Source organism: Rhinocladiella mackenziei (genome assembly GCF_000835555.1).
Source record: "Rhinocladiella mackenziei CBS 650.93 unplaced genomic scaffold supercont1.3, whole genome shotgun sequence".
In the NCBI taxonomy this organism is placed as follows: domain Eukaryota; kingdom Fungi; phylum Ascomycota; class Eurotiomycetes; order Chaetothyriales; family Herpotrichiellaceae; genus Rhinocladiella; species Rhinocladiella mackenziei.
The window spans coordinates 1845630-1873545 of record NW_013550602.1 but is presented as its reverse complement, the minus strand read 5'-3'; the positions used below and the strand labels follow the sequence as shown (position 1 = coordinate 1873545).

The 27916-nt window shown below is 51.0% G+C and overlaps 9 protein-coding genes across 9 annotated transcripts; 2 read left to right on the top strand and 7 right to left on the bottom strand.

The window, feature by feature from the left end:
* Positions 1 to 2129: 2129 nt before the first annotated feature.
* Positions 2130 to 3079, top strand: Z518_04203 (uncharacterized protein; the record flags this gene model as incomplete). Its single annotated transcript, XM_013417910.1, has 2 exons — positions 2130 to 2778; positions 2832 to 3079. The coding sequence occupies 2 exons, from the start codon at positions 2130 to 2132 to the stop codon at positions 3077 to 3079; spliced, it is 897 nt and encodes a 298-aa protein (XP_013273364.1).
* Positions 3080 to 3356: 277 nt separating this feature from the next.
* On the bottom strand, positions 3357 to 5756 carry Z518_04202 (uncharacterized protein; the record flags this gene model as incomplete). Its single annotated transcript, XM_013417909.1, has 2 exons — positions 3357 to 5609; positions 5658 to 5756. The coding sequence occupies 2 exons, from the start codon at positions 5754 to 5756 to the stop codon at positions 3357 to 3359; spliced, it is 2352 nt and encodes a 783-aa protein (XP_013273363.1).
* Positions 5757 to 5792: 36 nt separating this feature from the next.
* On the bottom strand, positions 5793 to 6245 carry Z518_04201 (uncharacterized protein; the record flags this gene model as incomplete). The annotated part of the gene is made up of 1 exon (XM_013417908.1): positions 5793 to 6245. The coding sequence occupies one exon, from the start codon at positions 6243 to 6245 to the stop codon at positions 5793 to 5795; it is 453 nt and encodes a 150-aa protein (XP_013273362.1).
* Positions 6246 to 6864: 619 nt separating this feature from the next.
* On the bottom strand, positions 6865 to 8154 carry Z518_04200 (uncharacterized protein; the record flags this gene model as incomplete). Its single annotated transcript, XM_013417907.1, has 3 exons — positions 6865 to 6980; positions 7061 to 7614; positions 7670 to 8154. The coding sequence occupies 3 exons, from the start codon at positions 8152 to 8154 to the stop codon at positions 6865 to 6867; spliced, it is 1155 nt and encodes a 384-aa protein (XP_013273361.1).
* Positions 8155 to 10300: 2146 nt separating this feature from the next.
* Positions 10301 to 12627, bottom strand: Z518_04199 (uncharacterized protein; the record flags this gene model as incomplete). The annotated part of the gene is made up of 4 exons (XM_013417906.1): positions 10301 to 10587; positions 10677 to 12209; positions 12275 to 12403; positions 12456 to 12627. The coding sequence occupies 4 exons, from the start codon at positions 12625 to 12627 to the stop codon at positions 10301 to 10303; spliced, it is 2121 nt and encodes a 706-aa protein (XP_013273360.1).
* A 553-nt stretch (positions 12628 to 13180) lies between these two features.
* Z518_04198 (uncharacterized protein) lies at positions 13181 to 13911 on the bottom strand (the record flags this gene model as incomplete). Its single annotated transcript, XM_013417905.1, has 2 exons — positions 13181 to 13419; positions 13476 to 13911. The coding sequence occupies 2 exons, from the start codon at positions 13909 to 13911 to the stop codon at positions 13181 to 13183; spliced, it is 675 nt and encodes a 224-aa protein (XP_013273359.1).
* A 1626-nt stretch (positions 13912 to 15537) lies between these two features.
* Positions 15538 to 15840, bottom strand: Z518_04197 (uncharacterized protein; the record flags this gene model as incomplete). The annotated part of the gene is made up of 1 exon (XM_013417904.1): positions 15538 to 15840. One exon carries the CDS (start codon positions 15838 to 15840, stop codon positions 15538 to 15540), a length of 303 nt encoding a protein of 100 aa, XP_013273358.1.
* Positions 15841 to 16680: 840 nt separating this feature from the next.
* On the bottom strand, positions 16681 to 19380 carry Z518_04196 (uncharacterized protein; the record flags this gene model as incomplete). The annotated part of the gene is made up of 1 exon (XM_013417903.1): positions 16681 to 19380. The coding sequence occupies one exon, from the start codon at positions 19378 to 19380 to the stop codon at positions 16681 to 16683; it is 2700 nt and encodes an 899-aa protein (XP_013273357.1).
* A 255-nt stretch (positions 19381 to 19635) lies between these two features.
* Z518_04195 (uncharacterized protein) lies at positions 19636 to 27187 on the top strand (the record flags this gene model as incomplete). Its single annotated transcript, XM_013417902.1, has 4 exons — positions 19636 to 19663; positions 19767 to 19906; positions 19966 to 20108; positions 21526 to 27187. The coding sequence occupies 4 exons, from the start codon at positions 19636 to 19638 to the stop codon at positions 27185 to 27187; spliced, it is 5973 nt and encodes a 1990-aa protein (XP_013273356.1).
* Positions 27188 to 27916: the final 729 nt, after the last annotated feature.

Below are 27916 nucleotides of genomic sequence, written 5' to 3'. Positions count from 1 at the left end.
CGTGTCTAGTACTTGATTTTCATTACCTCGAGATTCATGCTATTTCGCCTGCGGCATGAAAATGGTGCTCAGCGTCCGCGTCCTTGTTTCAGTCAATTCCATGGTTGAAGTTTGTTGGGTCGTCACTGTGGTCCTGAATATTGAATCCAATGATATTGTCTTGATGGTAGGCATTGTGACTTCTGCTGTGATCGTCTTCTCTGACATCCGGCTTGCCATATCATCCCCACCTCGGTCTCGGGCGATGACTAAGGAGGCGACTTCATCACTGGTAGTGATTTGTCGGCTTGAAGGACAAGGTTGTGGTCACGGTGTAACTTCCCGACGTCAATACGGCAGGCTGAGCAAAAGACACTCACTAAATGGTAGTGGGAGGATGACAGTCACAACTTACGTCTGAAAAGGATGCCACGCTCGTCCCTTTCCTCGTACTTGTAGAAGTCACCACGCTCCAGTTCCCAGTTGAAGTCACAAACTCTAACTCAGACAGTGTCGGTAAACAGTCTTGGACTTGGACCTGGCTTGGGATTGGACCCTGGGAGAGGTTGTACCAACGCACGACAAAAAATACCACGGATCCTGTCCCAGCTGAAGGTATCGTGGATGGGGTGGTGCAAGCATCCCATTTGTCGTTGCAAAAGGTAACCCCATTAGTTGCCATCGGTGATTGGGACCGGAACCATTGGGCCAGCTGGATGGAGGTGCTACACCATGTTGTAGTCATCGCACTGTAGACCGTTTGACATCCATTGTTCTCCAAATTACCCCTGCCGTTTCTCGCTACCGGGGACTGGAATTCTCAGAAAAGAAGAGATGGTTGCCAACAAGAATACTGTCGTGCTTCTATTCGGCAATAAAGTTGTGGGCATTCCCAGTTTCGTTGTGTGATGAGTTTGCTCCCGCCAACGAAGAGACAGGAAGGATTGCGAAGATCGCAGACGATACGTATCGAGACACACAGTCACAACAGGCACTTGAACGACGCTCGTTGGAAAAGCAGTACCATGATCTCGAGAGTATATTGGAGGTTGTACATGTCACCGAAGGCTAGCCTCTGGTGGTGACAAGGACTCCTAATCCTTGAGTGGGTGAATTTGGCTCATTTTGACGTGGTTTTGGACGAATATGAGCCTCTCCAGAATTCTTGATCGATGCATAAATGGGGGTATTGGACGCCACCAGGCGACAAGAATGGTGACAATTTCCATGGATATTGAGCAACGATCCTTCGGTTGCAAAGACAACCACCTCAATATGAGCTTTAAATCGACATAAAAAGGTGGTTGAAGGAGCAAAAAGGGGGGCGTGTACGCGATCGTTGTCGAGACTGCGTGCTGGAATGCTAGTCCTGATGCTCCGCGCTACCCAACTCGTAGGCAGTCCGCCGCCCCGACTTATAGGCGGCAGGCCCCAGCTTTTGGGGGTGCTTTATTACGGTTAATAAAACAGCGCGAGGTGTCGACAGTTCAGGGGATAGCACTGTGATTTTACGGAGGACTTGTTCTATTTCGAAGGGGTCCAAGGGACCGTCAGACTATATACTTTCGAAGCGTGTACGAAGCGTACAACACTTCCGAAGGTCTTTACAAGCCTTGGCGTCGCCACATATCACAGCACCAGCGCTTGTAAATCACGTGACACATCAGCCTTGCCAACAAGGCTGTCCACGCTCCTTTGCGTGACTTCTCCTGCCTAGTTGCATGCAACCTTCCCGCGGACCTGTTCGTTACGCCAACGTGGCCGCTCCGGCGTCCGGAGGCAGGTAACCGTCGGTCCCGCTCCCACGACCTCCTTCAACAACTCGTTTTTGCCGACAAAAGTACCCTCCCGCGGTCATTGCGCAGTTTTTCGATTTCACGCCATGAAAGATGCAGGATCGCATTTCCCTCCGCGAGAACAGTCAAACTCTGTCGAGGTTGCTCAAAATATTCTCCCAAAAGACCAGTCAGAACTCCCTGTGTCGTCCTCTCAACTTCACGATCTTGCAGTCGAATACAACGACAACTTCACAACAAGAAGGAACGTAGCGGATCTAGAAACAGCGCTTCAGCTGTTCTAGCCGGCGTCCAAACCGACCCTCTCGACTTGGGCTTCTTGGATCCAAGTATAGAGATAAGTTCCAAAAAGCCATGGAGAAAACTGATCTAGACAAGGCAATTGAATTACTTCAAGAGGCTCTCCAACAAACTCCATTGGACCATCCAAACCGACCATCTCGACTTGAGGACCTTGGAAACGGATATGGGTGTCGATACCATTTGAACAGGGATCCAGTAGACCTTGACTTATCGATTCGAGCGTCTCGACTTCACGCTCTTAGAACTAGCTACCAATATCGATCCACACAGAAAGGGAGTTTAGAAGGTCTTAGTGAGGCAATTCGGCTATACTACGCGTCTCTCAATATGGCATCCTCAGGGGATCCACAAAGGGTACCTCAACTTGCCTGTCTTGGAGCTGCGTACGACACTAGATTCCGGGCGATTGGGACTATAGCAGATGTCGACGCGGTCGTCTATCTATTCAAGGAATCTGCTGACAAAACCCCGCCGAATCATCCCGAATTGGCGTCTCGACTTCAATCCCTTGGGAAGGCATATGAAGGTAGATACCATAGCAAAGGGGAAGACGAAGACTTCAAGTTGGCAGTTCAATCACAGCAGAGATCTCTCGGGAATACGGCTCCACCGGACCACAGAGGGGATCTCGACTTTTGGAACTTGTTGTTGTGTACCGAGACCGTTTTGGTAGGACAGAGAATAGGGAGCATCTGGAAAGGTACATTCAGCTATCTCAAGAATCCCTCGATATAACGCCTTTCAATGATCCAGCCAGGCCTCTTCGACTTTGCATTCTTGGAACTAAATATGCATCGAGATATGATGTTCAAACGGCACTTCGGGTGCTTCAAGATGCTATCAGCATAACGAAACCAGACGATCCTCAGTCAGCATTTCGACTTGATTTACTTGGAGTAACCTATAAGAACAGGTATCGACACACTGGGAGTAAGGAAGATCTTGACATGGCAATACAACGGCTTCAGAATTCCTTTGATCACACCCAATCAGGCGCCTGACACCGTCCAGACGCCGGCATGACCTTCTATGGAATATACGTCGGAGTCAAAGATTCGGAGAAAGCTTGCCAAGCTTCCTCGAAGGCGGTACATCTAGTCCAAAGCCTTACATCACGATCTCTCGAAAATTCAGACAAACAAAATTTGCTTCGCCAAATCGAGCACCAGTATGTTCCTTGTATCAGCCCCTTAATTCCACTCCCTGATGGCGAGGCTGGGTACGAATCTGGTAACGATCCCGATATCTGGAATTCATTCATTGAAATCGTGCAATCTGTCAATTACTCCGTGTTCCACGACCGCTCGCGCTTCCCTGGTGATAACTGTGATTGTCATGATATACGGTACTCATAAACTCCAGCTCCGCACCCGGAAGCTGCTGGCGCTGCATAGATTCACCCATCTGGAAATCTGTCGGAAAATGTTGATCGTACTGCATCAGTGGGTCATACATGGCAAAGGACTGGGAAGTCGGTAGATCAGGCGTTGTGCCATACATCGAGGTGGATATTGGGGCCGATGCATACTGGTTGGTCGAGTAGGAGATGCTTCCGCCAGAGAAGTCTGGCATTGAAACATCGGGTTCTGCAGATGGAGGTTTACCTGGTGGGTTTGGCGGCAGGTCCTCGACATCGCGACCAATCTTCTTCACGGCTTCGCGAAGCATTGTAAAACATAATGACCAAGCCCGTTTCGCCGATTGGTTGTCTTCCCCGAGTGCATGAAGCCAGCGTATTGCTTTCTTGCATGAATCTAGGATCGCGTCTGCTTCTTCGGGCATGTGATTTACTCGGAAAGAAATCTCAAGCATCAACACTGTCGTGGCTTGTACAAGCCAGTGTAAAATATTCCACCAGGGCCCGACCCGAATCAAACCAACAGCATTCGGTTCATCAGGCATCAGTTGAAGCATCTCCATTGCAGCCTCGACACATGTTGTGGCGGAGTTGCGGTTGAACTCAAGAGATTTGGTTGACTGATTGGGAATTTTGCGGTCAAGGCGGCAAAGACATGGGCGGTGAATGGTCATTTTGGCACTGTAGTAGAAAAATCCGAGATTGAGACGGTACTCGTACGAACCCCGCTCCCGTTGATTTCTTCGAAAGTCAAAAGCTTGAGGTAGTTTCCGGTACCAATACTCGAGCTGTTCATCAAGGTCTTTGATCTTGAGCTGAACTTCCGACCATGTTCCTCGAATAGAAGCTGGATTGTAAAGGCGATGGGAGATGTTTTGTGTCAGTCGAGTCAATTGGACCATATGAAGGAAGTAAAGGGAGGAGTTAGGTGGTATATCTTTAGCCCACTCCATGTCTCCGGCAGTACCAGGCGTCGACGGCGACCACGGATCTACCTTTGCTTGAGAACGAGAACGATCGGGTGAGGGCGCGGAACCAACACCAGCTGGTGCTGGAGCATTAGACGAGGGTGCGCGATCTCCTTGTTGCTTTTCCTTGCTCAGAAGCTTCTGTCCTTCTTCGGTTTCAAACTGTTCTTCCTCCAGTGGGATCGGAAGTGGTGTGGTGCAGTGTTCATCGAGAATGCAGTTGACTCGGCCTGTCATATTGCACAGTCGATGTTCAAGAGTGTAGAGGGCCCACCATACCCTGTATCGGATTTCCTTGAGCGAGTTCTTCAAAACGGAACTGTCATTGCGCACGTTCATGCCCAATGCGCCTGCCTGTCTGATTGCAACGCCATTCAAGACCCACGCTCTGTTCACTTGACCAATACACAAGAGATAGAAAGACATCAATCCCAATATCTGTATCTGCTGTAGATCCGGATGTTGGAACATCGTTTCAGAATTCATGCTCAAAAGGCGTGCGCGTGTAAAGTAGATAAGGTGATCACGTTCGTCGCCTTTCCATTCAGCATTGATCAAATGCGAATACTTGGCACCAATGGCAAAGATCAAGTTGATGATGGCTAACCACTTTCCAGGAGGCCTTTGTACTGTCCCACCAACAAATCTTCCGAATTGTCTTGTGAGATTCAGCCGGCCCACAACCGGAAAGGAGGAATGGACTCGCTCCATATACGCATAGAAGAGATTATTCGCAGCTTCCGGGGTGGGCATTTCATATGGGTCCACCGCCTCAAAGGTTGATATTGACATGTCATCGAGATGGTAGTTTGAGTCGTTGACTGTGGAGCCTTCGTCTGCTTCTGCCAGAGAAATCTGCGGGTCGCCCACGGGGAACGTCGCGGTGAAAGAGGACGCAGAAGCTATCGACACCTTCTGTTGCCCGTCGTCACCTTGGTCATCTCTGGGATGGTCCCCATACTTGTTCTCTTCCCGCAGACGCTGTAGCCACGTGACTTCCGAGTTCTTCCCCATGAACCCAGTCGCCTTGGCCTGCTCGCGGGTGAAATCCTCATCGGTCCTATCGAGAGCGCCCGTGGAACCGGCTCCAGCAGAAGCTTCAGATTCACCTTTAGATTCCTCTTCGGCTTCCACATTTAGCGCGTGGATTGCCGTTGTGTCCGCAGTGCCTTCAGCGCCTGCCTCATCAACTTCGGTTGTGGTCTTCTATGCTCCTCAGCCACGTGCTATACACACAGTTGGACATGAGCCTACCCGTTGCAACGATGCTCGAATCATTCTGGCATCCGAATCACTGACTCGAGGAATAAGATCGCGCAGGAGTCTTTCATAATCCGCGACTTTCTCGGTCATGGTCCCAAATTGCCTGTATCTGGTTAGCAACTTAACCTAAGAGAAGATATAATAGCCTTGCTTCTTGACCCGGTCACGCTTCCCACCTGCATAGAAACATGTAATCTTGAAGTCCTGGCAGTGTCTACAGACAGGCCGCTCTCCGCTGCATTTTGTCTTTCTCTGTCGACATGGCTCACAGGCATGGCTGACCCGGTGTCTTCCTCCAGGTTTTGTAGCATCTTCTCCGGCCGCGTCAATAGACCTTTCCAGTCGGGGAATGGCAATTTTAGCCACTTTGGAAGATGATTCACCCGCAGCGGGAGAACGAGGAGATTGAGGCACGCGAAACAGAGGAGTTTGCGCAGACGATGGAGGTGGCTGAAGGTTGGGATTGAGAGTCTCAATGAATTGAACTGGTGCTTGAGCTTGCGGTTGAGAGCTCGAAGAGACCTCTTGCGATAGAGGTGGCCCACTAGCTTCACCGCGACGTTGCTGCTGGCCAGGCATGTTTCAAAAGCCTATTCTAGATAGAGGGAGGGAAATAATTGGATCAGGCACGACTTACAGTGGGATGACGTAGTGAGGTTCTGAACAGCAGGATACGGGCTACTACAACAGAAGTGACTTGTAAATTAGATATGCCTCCACCAATGCAACTGTTGGATCCCGACCAATTTTTGAGTGTTAGAGAAACAGTGCAATCGTTCCCGTCAAGCATCAGTTTCTAACCTGGTTTTGCTGGGCCCCTCTCTTCCCATCCTGCAATTACGTAATATTCACGACCTTGCCCAACGGTCGTGCGGCAAACTGTAGAATTACATCGCGGAACAGATCTCACCAGGTTACGGTTTCATGTGAGACCTATGCTTAGGATAATTAGCCCACACTGGGTCTTCTCCACGAGTACCAATCGGCGACGTCCCGAGTTTTCTGCAGCTCCCTCACTGATATGATGTCGAAAGTTTCTTCACCATGCCATTGAGAGCCTTGTCGTCGATCGCCAGAATGCTGATTGGCGTGAGTATGTTGATCAAACAGAGTGACAAAGTTTTTTTTTTTTTTTTTTTTTTTGGCCGCCTCAGACGAGGCTCTCAGTTACACATCGCGGAACAAATTCTCCTGCCAGTCATTCTTGTCGTTGTCGTTTAGCACCGTGTTGGTTCCAATCACCACCGCCGCCGCCGAAATTTGGGCCTTGTCCTGAATTGAACATTCCTGGATTGAATTGATTTCCTTGAAAGCCTGACAGAAATCGTCAACGACTGCCTAGCCTGCCGAGGGGGAGAGAAGAAAGGGGTGGTAAGATTCAATGCAAAACTTACCTGTCATGCCCATGCCAGTCATCATTGGATTCATGGCCATATTACCCATTCCCATTCCCCCTCCCATGGGCATCATGTTATTCATGCCTCCTCTGCCTCCGCGCATACCGCCCATATTACCTCGCATTGAATTGCCCATGATTCCGCCTCGATTAAAGCCGCCATAAGTGTTGCCCATACCCATGTTCCCCTGAAAGCCCATGTTATTGTTATTATAGCCTCCCATGGGCCCAGAAAAGTTGCGATTGAATTGTCCGTGAGAATTGTAACCTCCGCGATTGAAGCCACCACCTCTGTTACCTCGGAACCCTTGATTGTTAATCCCATAATTGTTGTCTGCGCGAGGTCCAGAGTTGAATGTACCGGCCCGGACAGGTCGATCATCTCTGGCCCTAGCCGGAGCATCTTTTGGGAGAGTCTTGAAAGGATTCTGTGTTGCATTGGTGAAGATCACACTATGCTTGCGAGCATTGGGTTGGCCGCCACCTAGACTTTCAATTTTGTGCTTTGTTGCAGTGGCCGCCTGAAGCGAGGAGAACTCAACATATGCCTGCCTGTAGACGTCGATCAGCCGAACTATCATCACATGACATTTATCTGGACACATACCCTTTGCTTTTGCCATTGACCTTATGCTCACTAAACGTCAACTCTTTTAACTCGTCTTCCGCGCCAGCCTCGTTGGCCCAACCGCGGATATCATCTTCGGTAGTCCACCAGTGCAAGTCGGAAATCATAAGCGCCATCGTGGCGCCGTTGTCAATTGGTCTCTCATCCGAAGTTTCTTTGCGCTTCGTACCTTGGGGAGGAGCAGGCTTCGAGGGAACTGCATGGGATTTGCTCGATTGGTCGTCCTCAGTCTTCAAGGTGTCTTGGGATGAAGTCTCTGTTGTCGTCTTCTTTTCTGCGTCTGGCCCGGCCTTCAGATCGGCCTCAGTAGTTGGCGTGGTGTCTTCATTGTCTAGAACGAATTTTTGCTCTTCGTGTTCCTCTTCTTCTTCCACCTGCTTGTAGTCCATGTTGCCATCATTCCCCATGTCCCCTTCACCGTCGCCATAGATATCAATATCAAAGTTGTCTTCTTCAGACGCCATTGTGAAAGAGGTTCAAGATGTGTTAAACAAAAGTCGATTGTCTGCCTGAGAGTTATGCACAAGATGATCAACGGACATAAAATGAGTTCTGCATGATACATGCTGTATTAGTCAAAGGTACAGGGAAAAGGGCAGGGAAAAAAAACAAAAACAAAATCCACCTTTGACACAAGTGTTGACTCCGGATTCTCAAACCACAGTACGCCAAACTGCATCTTCTAGGAGTTCGTCCAACAAGACATACGTACAGAACATTTTTGGTTTTTCCTTTTCAATTCAAGCAGGCCATTGCTTCACAACCGTATATCACTGCCATAATACATGAAACAGACCAGCTGTTTCCCTGAAGATAATAGTTACAATCGTTTTGGAAACCTCGGACCCAGCAGCAATATGAACATGCGAAGACGCCGCAGAGGCGAATTTGTTTTCCTCGACTGAAATTGCGCTTGAATGAGCGGGCAGGTACAGGTGTCCTCGGACAATTTCGTGAGACTATGCTATATTTTAAGTCACAGCCTGACTGAGATGTCTAGGAGTCGCAAACTGCGGAGCAATCTTGGTGGCCGGTTCGGAAGGACTGGGAACCGTGTTGAGGAAAACGGAATGAAATACCGCTACGAAAGCGAGTCTAACAAGTGACAACGAAGAGCTGTCTTGATGAATCGAAACGAATGCCGTGGCTAAATTTGAGTGGTGAAAGGGGACAAAAGTTAGAAGGGTGTCGAAGGCGCAGCAGCAGGACAGGAGTTTGAGTTGCGTGAGGGCCCGACAGGCAATTCAGCCGAAGTTGCAGCGCACGACGTAGCGCGGCTTGCTCCTGCATCTTTGATTTTGGACCTGGTGAAAGAAATGCCACCTAATTTCAAATTGATCGCTCTCTTGACATCTGTCGTGCACCTACCTCGACTACCTCCGTAATACACCTTGCACTTCCATCTTTCTCTCCCCAACGGCCACAAGAGCGAATATCTCTGCCGACATCAACAACGCCGACTGCTTGAATCTGTCTTGTCTCTCTAGTCCCACCGCAAGATGTCTGATCTATTACAAGAGATGGCCGATGTGCCAAGGGAATTCTTTAAAGATGGAACTCAATTCATCAACAGATGTACAAAGCGTATGTGGCGGCTCAATACTTACAATTACCTTGGGGGTCGTCCCGAGAAAGGGTGACAATAGGAAGGCTGGAGGAAGCAGAGAGTCTTGTCAACGTGACAAAGAGTCGATTCCCTACCTGGCTCGCACTCAGTTCGAAGACGACTGGCGCATTGCTCAAGAAGGACGACCCCGTCCCATTGATCCGCGTTCACACGTCCCAGCTCCATTTCACTTGCCTTCCTATGCCCAGTCGGTTCCGCCTTCGCTAACATTTTCCAACGCAGCCGACCGAAGAGAATTCATCAAAATCTCACAAGCTGTCGGAATGGGCTTTTTAATCATGGGCGCAATCGGATATTTTATCAAGCTAAGTCAGTCTTTGTGTTCTCATCCGTTTGAAGTTTTTTGTCTTACGCTTATGCAGTACATATCCCCGTCAACAACGTGTTAGTGGGATGAAAGTTGGAAATCGAATTGAAAGTTGGTGATGGCACGGAATCAAATCCGAATGATAATCTCAATCCCAAACACCTTCACCTTCATCATTTTTTTTTTTTTTTTTTTTTTTCTTTTGGCTGTATCGATAAATCAGGAGTGAAAGAAGGACATCGTTGAATAGGGATATAACCATGGCGAAGAGGGAATGAGTTGTAAAACTTTTCAAGCAGTGCGAATCCGAGAAGAATTGGCATACCAACTGAGTTCCTTCATCCGAATTTGTGTGACGGTCATACCCATCTCATCTTTCCATTTTTCATACTATGTAAAATCGTGAGACATGACATCTAATTTACCCATCTCACTTTCATCTTCAAGACTCAAATAATCTGACTTCAATCCTGGGTCATTGACGTGTCATAGCTTTTGCGCTCTTTCACAGAATCTCAGCTCCTCATCATTGTCCCCGGTCACCATGCTCTACTTGCTCATTATATCATGATGCTTCTGCATCATCATCACCATCATTCTCTGGCCAGGCGCTCCCCCTCAAGCTCAAGCGTCGACCAATTCTCCTAACGGCCTCCCCAACCCCGTTCAGTGACTGTCACCAGATCCCTCCTCCCTGGTCATCGTCATCATCGTCGACACCCAGCCTTTGCGGTCTGACGATAGAGCTCCTCAGCCCACGGCCACCAGCGCGACTGCGCGTGGCCTTTGGCTTTTGTGTAGCATTAGCCCGGCGCGCCCAGGCATTATAGTCATCGCGCATGTCGAGGCGTGCATTGTAGTTCGAGGCCATGGCGGGAAGGGCCTCGTCATCTTCAGCCCCGTCATTCCAGCTATGCAATGACACGGTGCCGGTTGCCATGCCATAGCCGTTCCAGGATGTTGCTGTTTTCAATGTCAGCAGGCCGGAAGAAAGGGAAAACGGGTGAAAACCTGAGATTGGAAACGGTCGAGGGTCATGATACAATACATACCAGCTAAAACAGGAGCAGTCGGGCTCCAACTCGCATCCCGGACACAGGTCTTCCATATAGAGTTATGGTGTCCGTGCAATTCGTATCCAAACCCTTCACCTCCCTCGGTGCGTGGCCGGGTGAATTTGGTGGCCTGATAAACATCGATCGTAGCCTTGTGGGTGCCATCCAGATTCCAAATCCACACTTTACCGTCTTCGCTTCCACTGTAAACATACCGCGAATTGCTCGAGCCGGGCGGGGAAAAGTGGCAACGGATCAAGGTCTTGAGAACTCTATGGCCGCGGAAGGTTACAATGCTACAATCCTTAGGGTTGGGAATGTAGTCATCATCCACATAATTGCTGAAGCGATAGTCAAAGTTGGTCGTGTATGTATGCAGGTCGATCTTGGCGAATTCGTTGGGCGAGATCATTTTGCGCAAGTCCCAGAGCTTCATCATTTGGTCTTTGCCGTTCGATAGCACGTAACGTCCGTCCCCCTTGGAGTCCACGTACGTCAGGCCCTCCGTGTGACCGACAAAGATGCCCGCTGGCCGACCGTCGGCCATAGACCGTCGATCCCATACACGCAGAGTTTGGTCGTCTGAGCCAGAGTAGAGGATGTGAGGAGAGGACTTGTCGCCGAAACACACGGCATTGACGTCGTCTTCATGGTTGGAGAGGCGGACTGTTGATTGGCGGCGCTCCAGATCGTAGACTATGACGCTGTGGTCAGAGGTCCCAGCCACAATTTCGCGTCCGTCACCGCTGAACCGTAGTGACCAGATGCCAAAGCCGTGTCGGCCCATGTAGCCATAGGTGGGGTGACCCATGCCTGAGCCGGGAGCGAAGTTGGTAAAGTCGAGGAGGGTGTAGTCAGAGTGGTCGGTCGGGTCGGTGGGCGCGAGGCAAACTGTATGTCGGATGGAGGAGTATGCAAGGAATTTGTTGTCAGGGCTCAGGGTGGCGTCCGTGATCGTCCATTGACCAAACGGATAGTCGACGGTCTTGTAGTACTTCCATTCGTAGGGATTGCTCGTATCGTACATGCGCACCTTAAAGTTCTGAGTACAGCTGAAGAAGAAGTTTCCATCATCCGAAAATTGCCCAGAGTACGCCCGGCTGTCGTAGTGGATGATCTTGTCTGCCGTCCCGGTCGACGGAACCGAATCCTGAGCGATCAGACGATTCTGTCGTCTCATACTCGAACGAGCGTCGAGACCTAACCGTCGCCACATAAGACGTTCACTGACTGTGCGTCTTCTCTTCCGCTGTATGTCCACGAACTCGTCGCGGTTGCCATAGTTTCCGGAGTTCATCAAAGCCTTGCCATTCTCGCTGGGAACTTTGGGGAAACGGTCTCCTGCCGGTTTCGGCCTCCGCCTTCGTCGACGACCACCGAAAATACCGTATGCAGGACCCTCGTAGTCGTCATCGTCATCATCGTCCGCAAAGAGGTCACGGCCAGAAGGTCCAAGCAGGCGATATCGACTGAGGAGTTGTCTGAGAGGTGCACTCACATTCAATAGGCCTCGACTGTCGGCGGCCGTCACTTGTCAAATTTTGTCAACAGACGGCAAGCGGGGGGATAAAACGTGGTGACACACCACCACATACCCTGTGCAGGTCGAATACGGCGTGTAGCATACTCAGTTTCTGTCTGGTTTCCCTCGTCTTCTTCATCTTGCTCATCTTGCCCGACTGGTTCGAACACTATCTCGATTCCATTTAAACTTTCTTGAGCATCTGAGTTCCATTAGCAGCCATGTTCTCGGGATTGGGGGGTTGTTTCTTGTACCGACGAAGTCGGCATCGCTGTCCTCGTCTTGCAAGCCACTGGTGTCTCTACTTCGTTCCTCGGTTGGATGGTAACTGTCGACGTCATCATCATCATCCTCATCTCCGGTAAGGATATCGAAGATAGGTAGGAATGGGCTCAGTCCTTCACGGCTGTCTTCTGGACGCGACATAGTAGCGGATCTATGAATAAGAGGATTGAACAGAGATGGATGGAGGTCAATCAACCGCAGACAGCGGGCAGGATGAGGCCCGAGAAAATGCCCGCCTTTTTGGTTGATTTATGGCGGAACTCAATGCTTATCTCCGCTCCGCTTCATGCCAATGACGATATTTGGCTTCAAGGTTTCTCTTGGGTCAATGGAGCTCTGATGGGGGGAACTGTCACCAATCTCAGATCACCGATCTCCATAGTCAAGTATGGCCCACTTGATGGACTGACAGGCTCACTCGTTTTCTCCTATAATCTTTTAAATAAATGTTATCATTTACAGTTGGCCGCCTTTCCAAAGACACTCCCAAAACGCCATGCATGTGACCTTCAAAGGGAAAATACCTCCTTCGTTCGGCGTGATGCCTGACCCAAAACGTTCTCCTTTTTTTTTTTTTTTTTGGTTTTCTACAATCCTAACGTGCCTCAGGTAATTCCAAAGGAAAATGATACGTGTTGACCAAAGACCAGGACGAGACACTTTGTTGTCATGTCTTGAAGACTGGCAAGGCATTCTAATCATCATCCAATGTGCATTTCGACTCACTGTCCGTCCAACCAACTAGTCTATTTGCAATATCGCTGGAGTAGCAATGAGTAGCAGAACCTTTGCCCAAGTCTCCGGACGGATCGATGGCACCGGAGTTGTATAGGCGTGCTGCGCGGTAGTATGCCTCGGCGTATTCAATTCCCGCAACATCTGCTTGGGCGTTGATATCGGCTGCGAATCCATGTCCGGCGTCTGTGCCAGCAACTACGGCGAACGATGTCAGACATACCACATTAAACGCATGCTTGATGCATTCTTACCTCCATCTGAAATCATGCCGAGGATCGTGTCCTTAGGGCAAGGGGTTTGAACCTTGCCATTATCATTACAAGAATATGTCCCCTTGAATGATTGAAGTAGACCAGGATTTCGGATTCCGTCTGGTGACACACTGGTCTCCGCTCGCACACATCCTTTTGTTTCCTGAATCACGGCGGCGAGAATGAAGCGGTGGTCGACTCGAGTTTGATGGGCGATCTGCTTGATGGCATCGTACAGGTCTTGAGTCTCTTGGTCTGAGTTATTGGCCTCATTGTACAAAATGTCGCAGCTTCTTGAGATGGTGTGTTGATTTGCAACCCACATGTCGTTGAAGGAAACCCATGTCAAGGCGGATGGCCATCCGGACGCTATCGAGCCATTTCCCGTATATTGGACATAATTGTTCGCTCCGCCTGTAGCCCCAGTCAATGACATGTGCCGTACTTCTTTCCGAACGCCGTACCATCATAGTCATTCCAGTATCCATCGGTTCCTAGACTTCCTTGTACAACTTCTTGCGCTCGTTTTACTAGAGGGACAGCATAGGTAGATGCGGCAAGTAGGCTGGTGAGGATGACCTTTAAGAAAGGGTTAATCTCAAATTTCAGAACTGGATGAAGGGCAGATGCTTACCAGCCTCGATAAAGCCATTATAATTACGCTCCGCAACCAAACGAGGTAAGAAAATAATCACTGTAACCAAGAACTCGAGACGATAGTCTGCAATCGGGCAGGGTAATGGACGCGGGGAAATGCAGAGACGTCCTACTTACGAGATGGAGAGTGGAAGTAGAGAATGAAGGTACACGAAAGAGTAGACCCCCGAAGGCGTTTCAAAGTGCGAGACCTTCACCCCATTGGGCATAGCAATACTTTTGCCTGAGGCCGCCCAGAGGAGGAAAAAGGTGGAATATCCTTGAGGGGCCTGACGTTGGGCCCGTTGGCTGTGGCTCATGGTGGTTTCAGTCCCGAATTAGCATTTTTGCCCCAAACATGAATCCACCCGGAGTATCTAGGGCCTCCTTTTGAGGCTGGTGAGACCATGTAAGATATGAACTAGTATTCAACGCAGAGTCGCAGACTGGCGGAACAGATGGCAATTGAAGGTGGCTGTCCAGCGTCCATTTGGGGCTCCCAAATATTCAACATTTCGAGAAAAGCTCTGACTTCAGCTTATCGAGTAATAATGCTGCGGACTAGGGGGCACAATAACAGACAACTAGTACTGACCGATACCTGACTGCAATTGATCTCGACGTGATACCGCCAATAGTGCTACACAGATGCGGCTTGCGAAGGTGTTTGATGGCGTGCGTATTGCCGCGACTAGCTTTGTTGGTGTTCGAGTCTTTCGCAAGCGAGCCTTCGGGTGGCGGCCAACGAGCATCAGCCGAAGCTGCTTTGTGTTTGCTCGCAGAAATACGAGAAGCATGGCAAAGCTAGATACCATAGGTTCTTTTGTCCTGATACCCTAATACAGCTACCGGAATGGTCGACAGCAACAGACCTAGCAACGCGAGCTGCTTGCACAGGTGAATCCCTCTGTCATGGACACCTTCGATCCATTTATCCATCCATCATCCATCATGCCCTCTCTCAAAATCACTTTGGCCGAGACAACATGTCAAGTATATCGCAGCTCAACTCCCCATGTCTCATCTAACAGATAACCCCATCATTTTTATACCACCCTTCCAGCCAAACGATCGAAAGCATGTTCACGCGTCTTTGCATTCCTACTCTCCATTAAAGCCATTGCCCGCCTCCAGGTGCTGTGCTTGGTCTCAATTTACCTAAAATTGCCGACCCACCGCGTTGGAAAATGCTGTTTCTTTGTCTCCAAAAATGTCGTCGCCGATAAGAGGAACAGGCCTTCCTTGAGCCCCATCGTCCATCTGTCACGAATCCTGCCTAGGCTCGATAACACCACGAGAGCCACACACAATCGTGCCTTGAATCCCAAATCTGAAAGTGTTCGCTTGAGAGCAAAAGGCGGCAAGATCGAAACGTTAAGGTCCATCCGTGTGCAAGTCCCAGTTATCGATTTTAAATTTAAGGAGGTCACTGTTCTAGCCCCTGAAACAGCTTGACTGGATGGACAAATCCCATCTGTGGTCTGGAGTTCCTAAAGAATTGGGAATCTCCCCAATTGTGAGGCCATGGGTTATGTCGCCCTGCTCGCCGAGGCTTCAGGACAAGAGGTTCTGGTACAGGGAGTATGTACTCTTGCACGCCATTGTAAGTAGACCAGGCGTCTGGACCCTGCACCCACAATTCCTCCTGCTGGTCGGACACTGCCGGTGACTCTCTCACAATAGCCAGGCCTAGGAACAAGTCGAGTTTTTGCCGGAGTAAAGAGGCCATGGTTATTGCCAGGGACAGCCGGTATAAGAGTAGCAGCAAGTCGAAGAGGTTGCGATCGGGCGGGACTGTTCTCAAAAGGACTTTCGAACCTTAGGTCGTAGTGTCGACCTCTGGGCAAAGGCTTTGTACGAAGGCCACGAATTGCAGGATGGCCTGGGAAACGTCGACGGCTGCTGTTTGTCTGCCTGATATGTGATAGGCCTTGCTGGTGTCCGACCCTGGTTTCTCTTGCGAAACTTGGGTACGATGATGCCCTAGATCAGACATCCTAGGATAACGAGTACCGCGATGATAGCAAAGATGATGGGGAAAGGGCACCCGGAATTGTTACCGCGGTGATATAAAGCTTTGGACACAATTCAGGCATGGTCCAGGGGTGATGCGAGGCAGTGTGGCGACAAACAAGAGAAGACATTCAAATGAGTGACAAGACACGCCTCTAGATGAACGAGAGCCGGAACGTATTGCCGATAATATGATACAGTCGCGACATCGATCAAGCAATGGAGTGATTTGGATGTGGAGCGGTCAAAGAGTCGGAAGATTGTGTTGAAGGATGAGGCGTAAAAGTAGACAACCGCCTCTTTCCTGCATCCAGAGGTGGGTTGGCTTCTTCCACACCTTCACTAGATTCAGTTAATCTCTCTGATCTGAAGTCTTTCAATTCAATCTGTATGACAAGTCAACGACCATGACAAGAAGTAGAATATACATTTATGCTACGGTCTTCTGATATGGGAGATTGCTTCAAAACACACACACACCAAAAAAGAAAAATGTCGTGATTTTCATCCATTACTCACCAAGGACGTGTCAATAATACAGGGATTGTTTGCTCATTCATTCAGGCTCTCTTCTGTCTCTCTGATCAACTCGATCTCGTGGTTGTGCACCGAGGACCCAGCCCATGCCACTGACTAGGCCGCTAGTAACCATATTCGTCACCATGTCTCTTTTCCGGGCCCTACCACCTTCACTTGCGTCAGGGGAGACGGCCTCCTGCCCTAGATTTCCTTTCGTTCGGTAACTTCCATCCTGAATCTTGAGATTCTGCAGGCCTCCTGAGCCGAGTGGAAAGGCAGCACTTTTGCGGAAAGCAGTGGCTGCCCCTTTGGCAACTTCGAACAGGCCTAATGGGGCTTGCTCTTCGTAGGAAGGTCCAGGACCTGCTCCCGGTCCTGTCCGGCGCGCCATTACACGATTCGTTTCCGCCGCGTCTGCAGCACGATCCTCCAGCCCGAAAGCTCCTGGTAATGAGGCGTCGGCTTTGGCGTCGAAAGCTCGCTCTTCCTCTACTGCTTGCACTTTCAGCCCATCCATTTCTTCTTCGTAACGACGCCAGGTCGCCAGGATGCCAGAGAGAGCATCTCCAGATGGCGCCAACATTAAGGCTCGAGATAGAAGTTCCATACGCTGGGTCAGGCTATCGATGCGAGCACTTAGATTCTTGGGTGAACCAACAGGTCGATGTTTGCCGGCGGCGTACGCCGCACGCCATGATGTGTCGTCAACAAATCCAGACGCCGCACCCTCTGCAGAAGATCGGGGCAATCGCGTTGAGACGTAGGCATATGCAGTGTCGAAATCATTTGCCGCGAGGGCGGCCATGATGGCAAGGTACGTGATCCTATGCTCAGCGTTAAACACACGTAACTCAATGGGGTCTGACTCTTCCGCATAGTTTCCACGATTAGGCAGATGGGCGCGGACAAGATTCCGTCCTATTTCCAAGAGGTCGTCCAGTTTTGTATAGGCCTTTGCATCCTGCTCCAAAACCTTTCCCACAAGTGATAACGGGTCCCTTTGCACACGGATTACAACTGGCTTAAACGGCACTCCATGCTGCAAAGTAAGTTGATAGAATGACAAGCTATGTGTCGCTCTGATAAGATGATCGATGTCGGTGAGACTCGACGACTCTGGGAAATTGGGCCGAAATGCTCGTAGGATTTCATTTGCCCGTTTCATACCACCACGGTCCTTGCTCCCATTGCTTGCATTGTCATAGGCTTCCCAAATTGCTGCAACCACACGACTTTCGACTTCCGTTGCCGGCAGTGGTGGATGTGGAGTGTCGATGTAGACCTCTTTGACGGTGTCATATTGGCTGGCACTCAGAAGTGTGTCGAGCACTTGTGTCTCCATATACACAGGCGAGAGTTTGCAGAGAAAAGCAGGCCGCTGATGCCGAGAGCAGGCTTGCTGTTGATTTGTCCAAGACCGAAGCCAGAGCAGTTGCCGACGTACAAAACGCCAGTCAATGTCTCTCCTAGTCAGGCGGGGAATGTGTTGAAGCAGTCGTCGAAGTTCATCCTTGTGGCGGCGTTCTGAGCCGAAAACGCAAACCCGAGCGAGTTCAGCCATTGTCAAAGGAAGGCCCAAGTCCAATAAGATTTCAGAAGTGCCCAACAATCCAACCAGAAGTTGAACAGATGATTCGTTGACTTGTGTGAACCGATTTTCCGTTCGAGATAGCGAGCTAGGCAATAAGTCTGCCTCGTCCTCCTCCTTTCCGAGGAATTCAGGAAGCACAATATCAGGTTGGGGCTTCGACAGGTCGCGAGGTCTTAGTCCTCCTAGTCCGGCAGCCTTAGTGAGCATCTCTCTTGAGACAGACATTGTTTCTGGTGTGGTCTGTGAACAGCCATAGATCATCGCCAAGCCCGTCTGCGCAAATCGAGCCACAGCCCTATTATGTGGCTGTGGGTTTTCCACAGGACCATCCCACTGCACAAATGCCTTTGCCACGACATTGAAATCCGTCCGACTTGAGGAGACGAACCAGTCGTTGACAGGTTCCCATAAAGCCTCCTCTGTAGCGACATCTCCATCTTCTTGATCAATCTTCCTTCTTTTTGTGCCGATAGCACCACGCACCCATGGTCTCACGACGTAGTCAAGGTCTCTGGCCAAATTCGAGTTATGCTGTCTCTCTGCATATTGTAAAAGTTGTTTTATGCCTTCCCTGCCGGGTAGCATTTCAAGATCTTGCACTCCAAGAACATCTTCGTTATCTGGATAGAACTCATATTGCAAACGAACCACAGGAACGAGGTATGCTTCATACCAGAGCCGCAAATGGGGGTCGTGCCTGACGAATGGCTCCACAAATTCCAATAAAGGTTGAGCAGCTCCGCTGAGGAGTTCCAGTCGTTTCGCCCATTCGATTATGAAGTTTGCCAGCTCACTGCCGTTGTCAATGGCAGTATGTTCGGGGATTGGTCGTAGCTTCAGGGCTTGACACCGACGTAATGCATCATTCCGCGACATGTGGCAGATGGACAGGTCGATTTCCGTGTCCTCAAGGCCGGCTGAATCGAGGGAAGTGTCTTCAAGAGCCTTTAGAAAGTTGACAAGAATGGATTGTTTAGAGAATTCCACGGGGGAAAAGGATAGCAAGATTCGGAATACCAAAATGTTGGACAAAACATGACGACGCCAACAGACAACCCGGTGTAATCCATCCAGGTCGCCGTCTGAGGCGAGCTGGACGGCGAGGAGGACGGCATGAGCATCTGTGAGCTCAGTCAGACTGGTCATATCGTCAGAAAAAAGGCGGGCATGGTGCACATTTGATATTGAGGTGTCAAAGTCACAGAGGCGACGTGGAAGATCGGAGTCCCTGTTGCGGTTCCCCAGTTCTAAGCGCAACCGCACCCTGGCCCCCCGACTGGCAAATCCTTGGCGGCAGCTCCAAACAACTGCTCCCCAAACCAGGCTATCCACGAACACAGCCACAGCTCAGTAGCGACATTATTGACTGGACATTGGTGCAGTAACCTATTGTATCTCAAAATGGCATCTGGCTACGGCTTGACCGGAGGTGAGTTTGTTTTCGGGCACACCTCGCGCGTGTGCGGCGAGAATTCCCCCCCGGACCGGTCTTTCAACCAGTAACTGGAACTGACACAGCTTCTGAATTGCAGGCGTCTCTCGCTGTTTTCCTTTCTGGCAAGAATACATGTCATGCTACGTTGTCAATCAACACGATCAAGAAGCAAGACGGAAAGGCGTTTGCGCGCCCCGACTAGAAGATTATTACGAATGTCTACATCATAAAAAGGAGGTTCGCAACAGCTTGCCCCCGGCGGGGGACGGAACTTGAAACTGACGGAGTAACTGTAGCACGCTCGCGCACAAGCAATTCAAGACGCACTACGAAAAGCTGAAGCCGCACATCCTCGGGAGAATGCGCCCAAGGTCGGTCAAATTCGAAGTTTAGGTTTGATAGGGAAAGAAGAGGAGACCAAATCAATACTTGGTGCTTCGTAAGAGAGAAACGGCTGAGTGAACCGTGGACGCTGCCGAAAGAAAATCGACCTCGGGGAGAGGCTTTATGCCCTGTACATATTTCCAAGGCTCAGAAACACAGAAAGAAAAGGATTGAAGAATCCGTTGTTGGACACTACATTGACTCCATATTTGGATATATTGATAAGTTCAATGGAGCCCCGTCGGAATAACTGTCTCCGCGAAAATCTGAATGGAGAGACCGACATCCAGATTTGATATTTCCCGTAGCTCTCGAGCTTACAGATGGATCAACTATTTGCTCAGGTCAGGAGGATCAGCGGGTCAAGATTGACACTTTCAGGGCCAGGATAGGCGACAAGTCAGAGAGGTCGCCATTGAGTCATTTTTCTGCCAGGAGGCTGCAAATATTTGACGGTGCAGCAACTGATATTTAGCGTGACCGCGCTTTCTGCTTTGCAAAGGATTGAGGAACAGTGACTTTGAAGACATACATGTAGCTGCCAAATCGATAGGATTTGATGTACATGGCAGCAAAATCGATGGAAGGCTGAAACGGAATAACAAAAAAGGAATAACAAATCTTAAAGCCCGTTGCGTGGCCGCGGCAGGCCACTGGATGCCAAGCGGCGAACTAAAAAGCTTGACTTGCCGCTAGCAGCGCCTAGTGCTCTAATCCAGTTAAACCGGCACCGGCGGCCTTGCGGACAGAGCAATCACAGGCCAGGGTCACCCCTCTTGAATCCCTTGACAGGCTGCACTCAGCGTCCACAACTCACGCACTCTCACAGCCTACCGTCGACCGCTCCAGGGTTCTGCCAGCGCGAGTGGCCCAGTCGATGAGCACCAAGCGAGGATTTAAAGCCATTCCAGACCCTCCCTCATAAGCGCATGCTGCGCCCCGATTCCCAACTTTTTGAACTGCGGCGCGCTGTGCTGTGCTGGTCTCGTGAAGCCAGGCTCACTCACTCCAACACATCAGTACTAATTGTTTGTCCTACGCACCCACTCGGCCTGCACTCCCTTGCCTTGGGCCGGATCATTCATCCAGACACGTGTCTTTCTCATTGCTAAGTCGCGTTGATTGGACCTTCACAATCCTGCCCCGAGTCACACTTCAGGTCTTCAGATCCGTTGATTTGTGTGCATTTGATGGCGTCCGGGCTGCAACCGGGCTGGGTTGTGGCTTGCATTGATTCCACAACATCCTTCAAATCCAAACCACAGTCATGGCGACTTCAAGGTTTGACGCCTGTTGATCTGCTGCCAAGCTAAGCTAACCCGCTTCGAACAGGCTCGATAGATTAGTCACGTGAGTATCGTCTCCTTTCTGGCCAAGCCGTCGGCCATTGTGGATGGATGGATGGATATCCTGGACTTTCTAGACGTCTGGACATTAGGACATCCTTGACCGCAGACTGACTCATTCTTTAGCCTGCTAGACAAGGGGAGCACCCAGCTCATTCGGAATACCGCTGCTTCCCAGCTAGCCGACATCCAGAAACAAAATCCCGACAACCTCTTTGCTCTGCTGGGCAGAGTCCTTCCTTACCTACAGTCCAAATCATGGGACACCCGAACTGCCGCGGCAAAGGCGGTAGGGGGCATCATCTCCAACGCCGAAAAGTTCGACCCGAACGCCGACGATGCGGAGATCAAGTCCGAGTTCGTCAAGGCGGAGGAGACTCACACCCAGGTCGACGAGAAAACTCCCGAGGTTGACGACCTACTCCAACTCGCGACGCTGGACATCAAATTGATTCTTCGTCATGGCAAGAAGCTTTTAGGCAGCGCCGGCAAAGAGTATGAGTATTCCATGGCGGGCATGACCCCCGCGCAGCGCCTTGCGCATCAAAAGCAGAGCTTGACGGCCCGGCTTGGACTTGGTGGCGAATACATCGAGGACGACCTGGTCACGGAGAACGACTTCGCCGCAAACTCACAGCATAAAGTCCACACCCCAGGACTATCACAAGTGGACACTAAATCAGCTGGGCCAAGACAAGACAGCCTCGGAACCAGCTCACCTTTCAGCGCGGTCTCCCCATCCGACAACAATGGACCACCGTTTCTCGATGAGTCCGGCCTCAGTAAACGACAGCTCAACCAACTGAAACGTAAGAACAAATCCGCTGCCAAAGCTGGCGCCAGTAAAATGCGAGTAGTTGATCTTTCGGGTCGACGTCCGAGCGAGCCAGGCCAGACTCCAGCGTCCGCAACTCCTCATCCCGTCAAACTTAATGGCCACGAAGAGCCCAATGGAGACTCCAAACCAGATTATTTTTCGATCAAACGAGAGGGTCCCGACGACAAAACGACGCTCATTTCTGAGTTCAAAGGCGAGACCGTGCCTGAAAAGCCGCTCATTCAGCCCGACGAGGAACATGCCCACGACTGGCCATTCGATGTCATGTGCGATTTTCTGTCTCTCGATCTGTTTGATCCAAATTGGGAGGTGCGCCATGGAGCCGCCATGGGGTTAAGGGAGGTCCTCCGCGTCCATGGCCGTGGTGCCGGTCGTCGGTTTGGGAAATCTCGGGCCGAAAATGACCTGGCCAACCGACGCTGGCTGGACGACCTTGCATGCCGTCTGCTCTGCGTGTTGATGCTGGATCGCTTCGGAGATTATGTTTCCGATACTGTCGTCGCGCCAATTCGTGAATCAATTGGTCAGACACTGGGTGCGTTGCTGACCCAACTACCCGACGACATCGCCATTTCGGTGTACAACTTCCTGCAAGAAATGATAAACCAAAAGGACACGGGCCTGAAGCAGCCAATTTGGGAAGTCTGTCATGGAGGCATGATCGGTTTGCGATACTTTGTCGCGGTGCGGAAGGATCTTCTCCTTCAGCATGGTGACCTGATTGATGGTGTTGTGTCGGCCGTCATTCGCGGACTGGCCCATCCTGATGACGACGTCAAGTCGGTGAGCGCTGCGACGTTGGTTCCTATTGCTGGAGAACTTACGACCATGCGCCCCCATTCCCTTGGTCAACTCATCAGTGTGGTGTGGGATTGTCTTTTGGATATGCAAGATGATCTCAGCGCCAGCACTGGTGCGGTAATGGACCTTTTGGCCACGCTTTGCTCGTATGACGCGGTCTTGGAGGCGATGCGGGTCAATGCGGCCAGCGACCCTGATCAATCATTCGAGATGCTGGTGCCTCGCCTCTATCCTTTCTTGAGACATACAATCACCAGCGTGCGGATGGCCGTTTTGAAAGCTTTGGCGACCTTCTTGAATCTGTCAAATGTGAGCAACATGGAATGGGTCGACGGTCGCGTGACACGCCTGGTCTTCCAAAATATGTTACTCGAACGAAGCGAGGGCGTCTTATGGATGTCTTTGGAGGTCTGGCAGGCTCTAGTGGCCTTCATGGCACGCCAGGGGTTTATGAACTTTACATCCAGTTTAGAACCACACATTATCCCGATGCTGAGGGCCGCTATTCAACCTATCGGTCAAGCACGAAGTCCTATTCCCATGGACGCCTCCCTCCTCATCAGACCTTCCGGAGCACCGATGGCTGCCCTCACGACAAAGCATGGGCACGCCCCCGACTCCGATCAGCAAGCCAAGAAGCGGCGAAAGGTCGAAAAATCTGATTCGAACCAACAGCTTTCACACAACACCGACGGGCACATGTTGCATGGCGAGGTGGACTTGATTGGACTGGAGGTCATGCTGCGAACCAGAATCACCTGTTCGCGAGCACTGGGTCTTCTCTTAGGCAAACAGAATGAGGCATCGATCGCTTCGTATTGGACTAGTCTCATCCCCGTCATCCACTCACCTCATTCCAGTACGAGGTTGTGTGCCGCAATGATATTAGAAGAACTTGCCAAGAATCAGCCCAACAAGCGGGCCAGCACTCCGGCATTCGTGGCCCAACTTCAACAAGTCCTCGATGACGACGGCAACGGCTGGTACACCGACATTGTATCGTCCTTGCAAGCGGCTCGAGGTCAATGTCAGTCTCTTATCAGCGCGTTTCAGAATAACGCCCATGTTCCTCGCGATAGGTTACCGGCGATCGCCGTGGTCTGTCAAGGCGATAGTGGTGCTGGTCCCAAGGCTTTCTCGCTCGCGGATGCCGAACGAATTGTGACAACCGACTTCGATCGCCTGCTCAAAGGGCTCACCCCGGCGCAACGAGTGTCTGGGACACAGTACTTAAATGATGCTCGTGCAAACGCCGTGACTGCCGTCGAGGAGGCCAGGAAGGTAAAAGAAAGCCGTGACATTTCGATCAAGGCGACCATTGCATCCGTCTTTGTTAGACTCGGAGAGATCCCCAAGAAGCCTGGTCAGTTGATCAAATGTATCATGGACAGCATCAAAGGTGAAGAATTTGAAGAATTACAATCTCGGTCAGCGTCGGCGGTAGCGGCCCTCATCGATTTTTACACGACGAGCCCTAAACGAGGACCAGTGGACAAACTGGTTTCGAACCTCATGAAATTCACTTGTGTGGACACCTCGGAGACGCCGGAATTCGGCCCCAATTCCACCTTCGAAGACATTGTCCTCTCCTTGCGAAAAGAAGAAGATAGGAAGGATCATCCGGACGCCGCTAAATTTGATCAAGAGGCCAAAGAGGCACGAATAATGCGAAGAGGAGCGAAACGGGCCCTGGATGAACTGGCCCAATCTTATGGTGCGACACTTCTCGAGAAGCTGCCGGTCTTGAAATCTCTCATCGAAAATCCCATCCGGGAGCTCATCGAGCCCGCCGATCCGGCATCGTTGCAGGTCGACGAAGAGCAAGGCCAGTCACTCGTTGACGCTCTTTCCACTTTGCGCACACTCTCGCCGACTTTGGATACCGGTTTGCATCCTTGGATTTTGTCGCTATTCCCATTGATTGGAAAGGCCATGCGTAGCAGGCTTTCCGTCATTCGGTACAGTGCTTCCAAGTGCTTTGCTACCCTCTGCAGTGTTATTCCGGTTGATGGCATGACAATGCTGGTGCAAGACATCTTACCCAACATCAGCAACCCCTTGGATCTGAGAGATCGACAAGGAATTACAGAGTGTGTTTACCATCTCATCTATGTCATGGGCGACCGCATTCTCCCCTATGTCATCTTCCTGATCGTCCCGGTCCTTGGTCGGATGAGCGACGCCAACAACGATGTCCGTCTCCTCGCCACGACGTCGTTTGCGACCTTGGTGAAGCTCGTCCCCCTAGAAGCGGGCATCCCTGATCCTCCCGGGATGCCGGGTTCACTCCTTCAAGGACGGGAGCGAGAGCGCCAATTCATGGCGCAAATGCTAGATCCGAGGAAAGTGGAGCCTTTCCGGATTCCAGTGGCCATCAAGGCGGAACTACGATCGTACCAGCAAGAGGGCGTCAACTGGTTAGCCTTTCTCAATAAATACAATCTACACGGTGTCCTCTGTGACGATATGGGCCTTGGAAAGACGCTCCAAACCCTCTGCATCGTGGCCAGTGATCATCACATGCGGGCCGAAGAATACGCCAAATCACAGGCGCCTGACATGAGGAAACTGCCCTCGCTCATCGTTTGTCCTCCCACGCTCTCGGGCCATTGGCGGCAAGAGATCAAACAATATGCCCCGTTCTTGAGCTGCGTCGCCTACGTCGGTTCGCCGGCCGAGAGAAGTAGTCGTCGCCACTTGCTCGAGCAGGCCGACGTCGTGGTCACGTCGTACGATGTGTGCCGAAACGACAACGACGTGTTGACGGCCATCACCTGGAATTACTGTGTCCTCGACGAAGGGCATCTGATCAAAAACCCGAAAGCCAAGATTACACAGGCGGTAAAAAAGATCATCAGCAATCATCGGCTCATTCTTTCGGGCACGCCGATCCAGAACAACGTCCTGGAGCTATGGTCTCTGTTCGACTTCCTCATGCCCGGATTCCTCGGGACCGAGAAGGTGTTCCAGGATCGATTCGCGAAGCCCATTGCCGCCAGTCGAAACGCGAAGTCGTCGTCGAAAGAGCAAGAAGCCGGCGCGCTGGCGATTGAAGCGCTCCACAAACAAGTTCTGCCGTTCTTGCTGCGCCGCTTGAAGGAGGAGGTTCTGAACGACCTGCCTCCGAAGATCCTGCAAAACTACTATTGCGACCTCAGTGAACTGCAGAGGCGATTATTCGAGGACTTTTTCAAGAAGGAACGGAAGACCGTGGAGAACAGCATTGGATCGGCCGACAAGGAGGCCAAACAACACATCTTCCAAGCCCTGCAGTATATGCGCAAACTGTGCAACTCTCCCGCTCTCGTGGTCAAGGAGGGCAACAGGCAGTATGATGCTATTCAGAAGCAGCTTGCGGCATCCAAGTCCAGCCTGCGGGATGTCGCACACGCACCGAAACTGGGTGCTTTACGGGACTTGCTTGTCGACTGCGGGATCGGAGTGTCCAACGACTCCAACGACATCTCGGCGTCGAATTACGTATCACAACACCGAGCATTGATCTTCTGTCAGATGAAAGAAATGCTGGACATGGTGCAAACGGAAGTCCTTGGCAAATTGCTCCCGACCGTGCAATTTCTGCGACTGGACGGCAGCGTGGAAGCCTCCAAGCGACAGAACATTGTCAACCAGTTCAACAACGATCCCAGCTACGACTGCCTGTTGTTGACGACGAGCGTCGGTGGCCTAGGATTGAACCTGACAGGAGCCGACACGGTCATCTTTGTGGAACATGACTGGAATCCACAGAAGGACATCCAAGCGATGGACCGAGCGCATCGAATTGGACAAAAGAAGGTCGTCAACGTGTATCGACTCATCACTCGGGGGACGCTCGAGGAGAAGATATTGAGCCTGCAACGATTCAAGATCGATGTGGCATCCACTGTGGTCAATCAGCAAAACGCTGGTCTCGGCAGCATGGAGACGGATCAGATCCTGGACTTGTTTAATCTCGGCGACACATCGGAGACGGGAGGCGAAAGTGGTGGCACCGGTAAAGACGAGGACATGGTGGACCTCGAGACAGGAGAGGTCAAGAAGAAAGGTGAGAAGGGCTGGCTGGACGACGTGGGCGAACTATGGGATGAGAGGCAGTACGAGGAAGAGTTCAATTTGGACTCGTTCGTGCAGAATCTGCAAAAATAGAGCTCGAGAGTCATTCTTGAGCGATGTATCAATAGGGAATGCCAGCGGTCTCGAACCACTTTCCACCTCTTTGTTGTCATGGATTGGGAAACGGGCGAAAAGTTAGAGTGGCTGCTCATGGCCGGCAGCGTCAAGCATGGGACTAAGGACCTTTCTGAAACGTGGAACTGGAGGATTTGAAATCTCCGTCGTTCCTTTCAGCTCCAGCGACACCGTACATGTCCCGAGACCTACGCGGTCAATGAAAAGCGCATCATTGACTTGGTTTCCCGCTCAGAAAATCGTGATGTCTATTATCCACATGATTGGAGGGCCCGAGAAGAGACTGGGGCTCGCGACAGGATACCAGGAAGGGCTACCACCAGCGAGCAAATGGAGCCCATGTTGTTCCGTGGGATTTCTACCAAACTCATAGCTTTGCCGAGTCTAGGCACATTGGAATCCGGGGAAAGATGGCGTCTCGGTTTCGCATAGATCGGAAGAACCATGGGAGACGAAATAGGAAATGACGGAGATCCGAGCGCCAGGCTCACCCCAACCACAAGGACCTGAACATGACAGATCTTTTCCTTCCGGAAGGGCTCGAGGAGCGGAATTTTTGCCACATCCAACAGGTCCGGGTGCCGAATACTCCAATGGTGGGGGAAGAAGGCGTTTCAGAGTGGCTCGGTCAGCACAGCCCCACATGTGTTTATTAACGCCAAATTATTTCGGGAACCCAACGTGTCT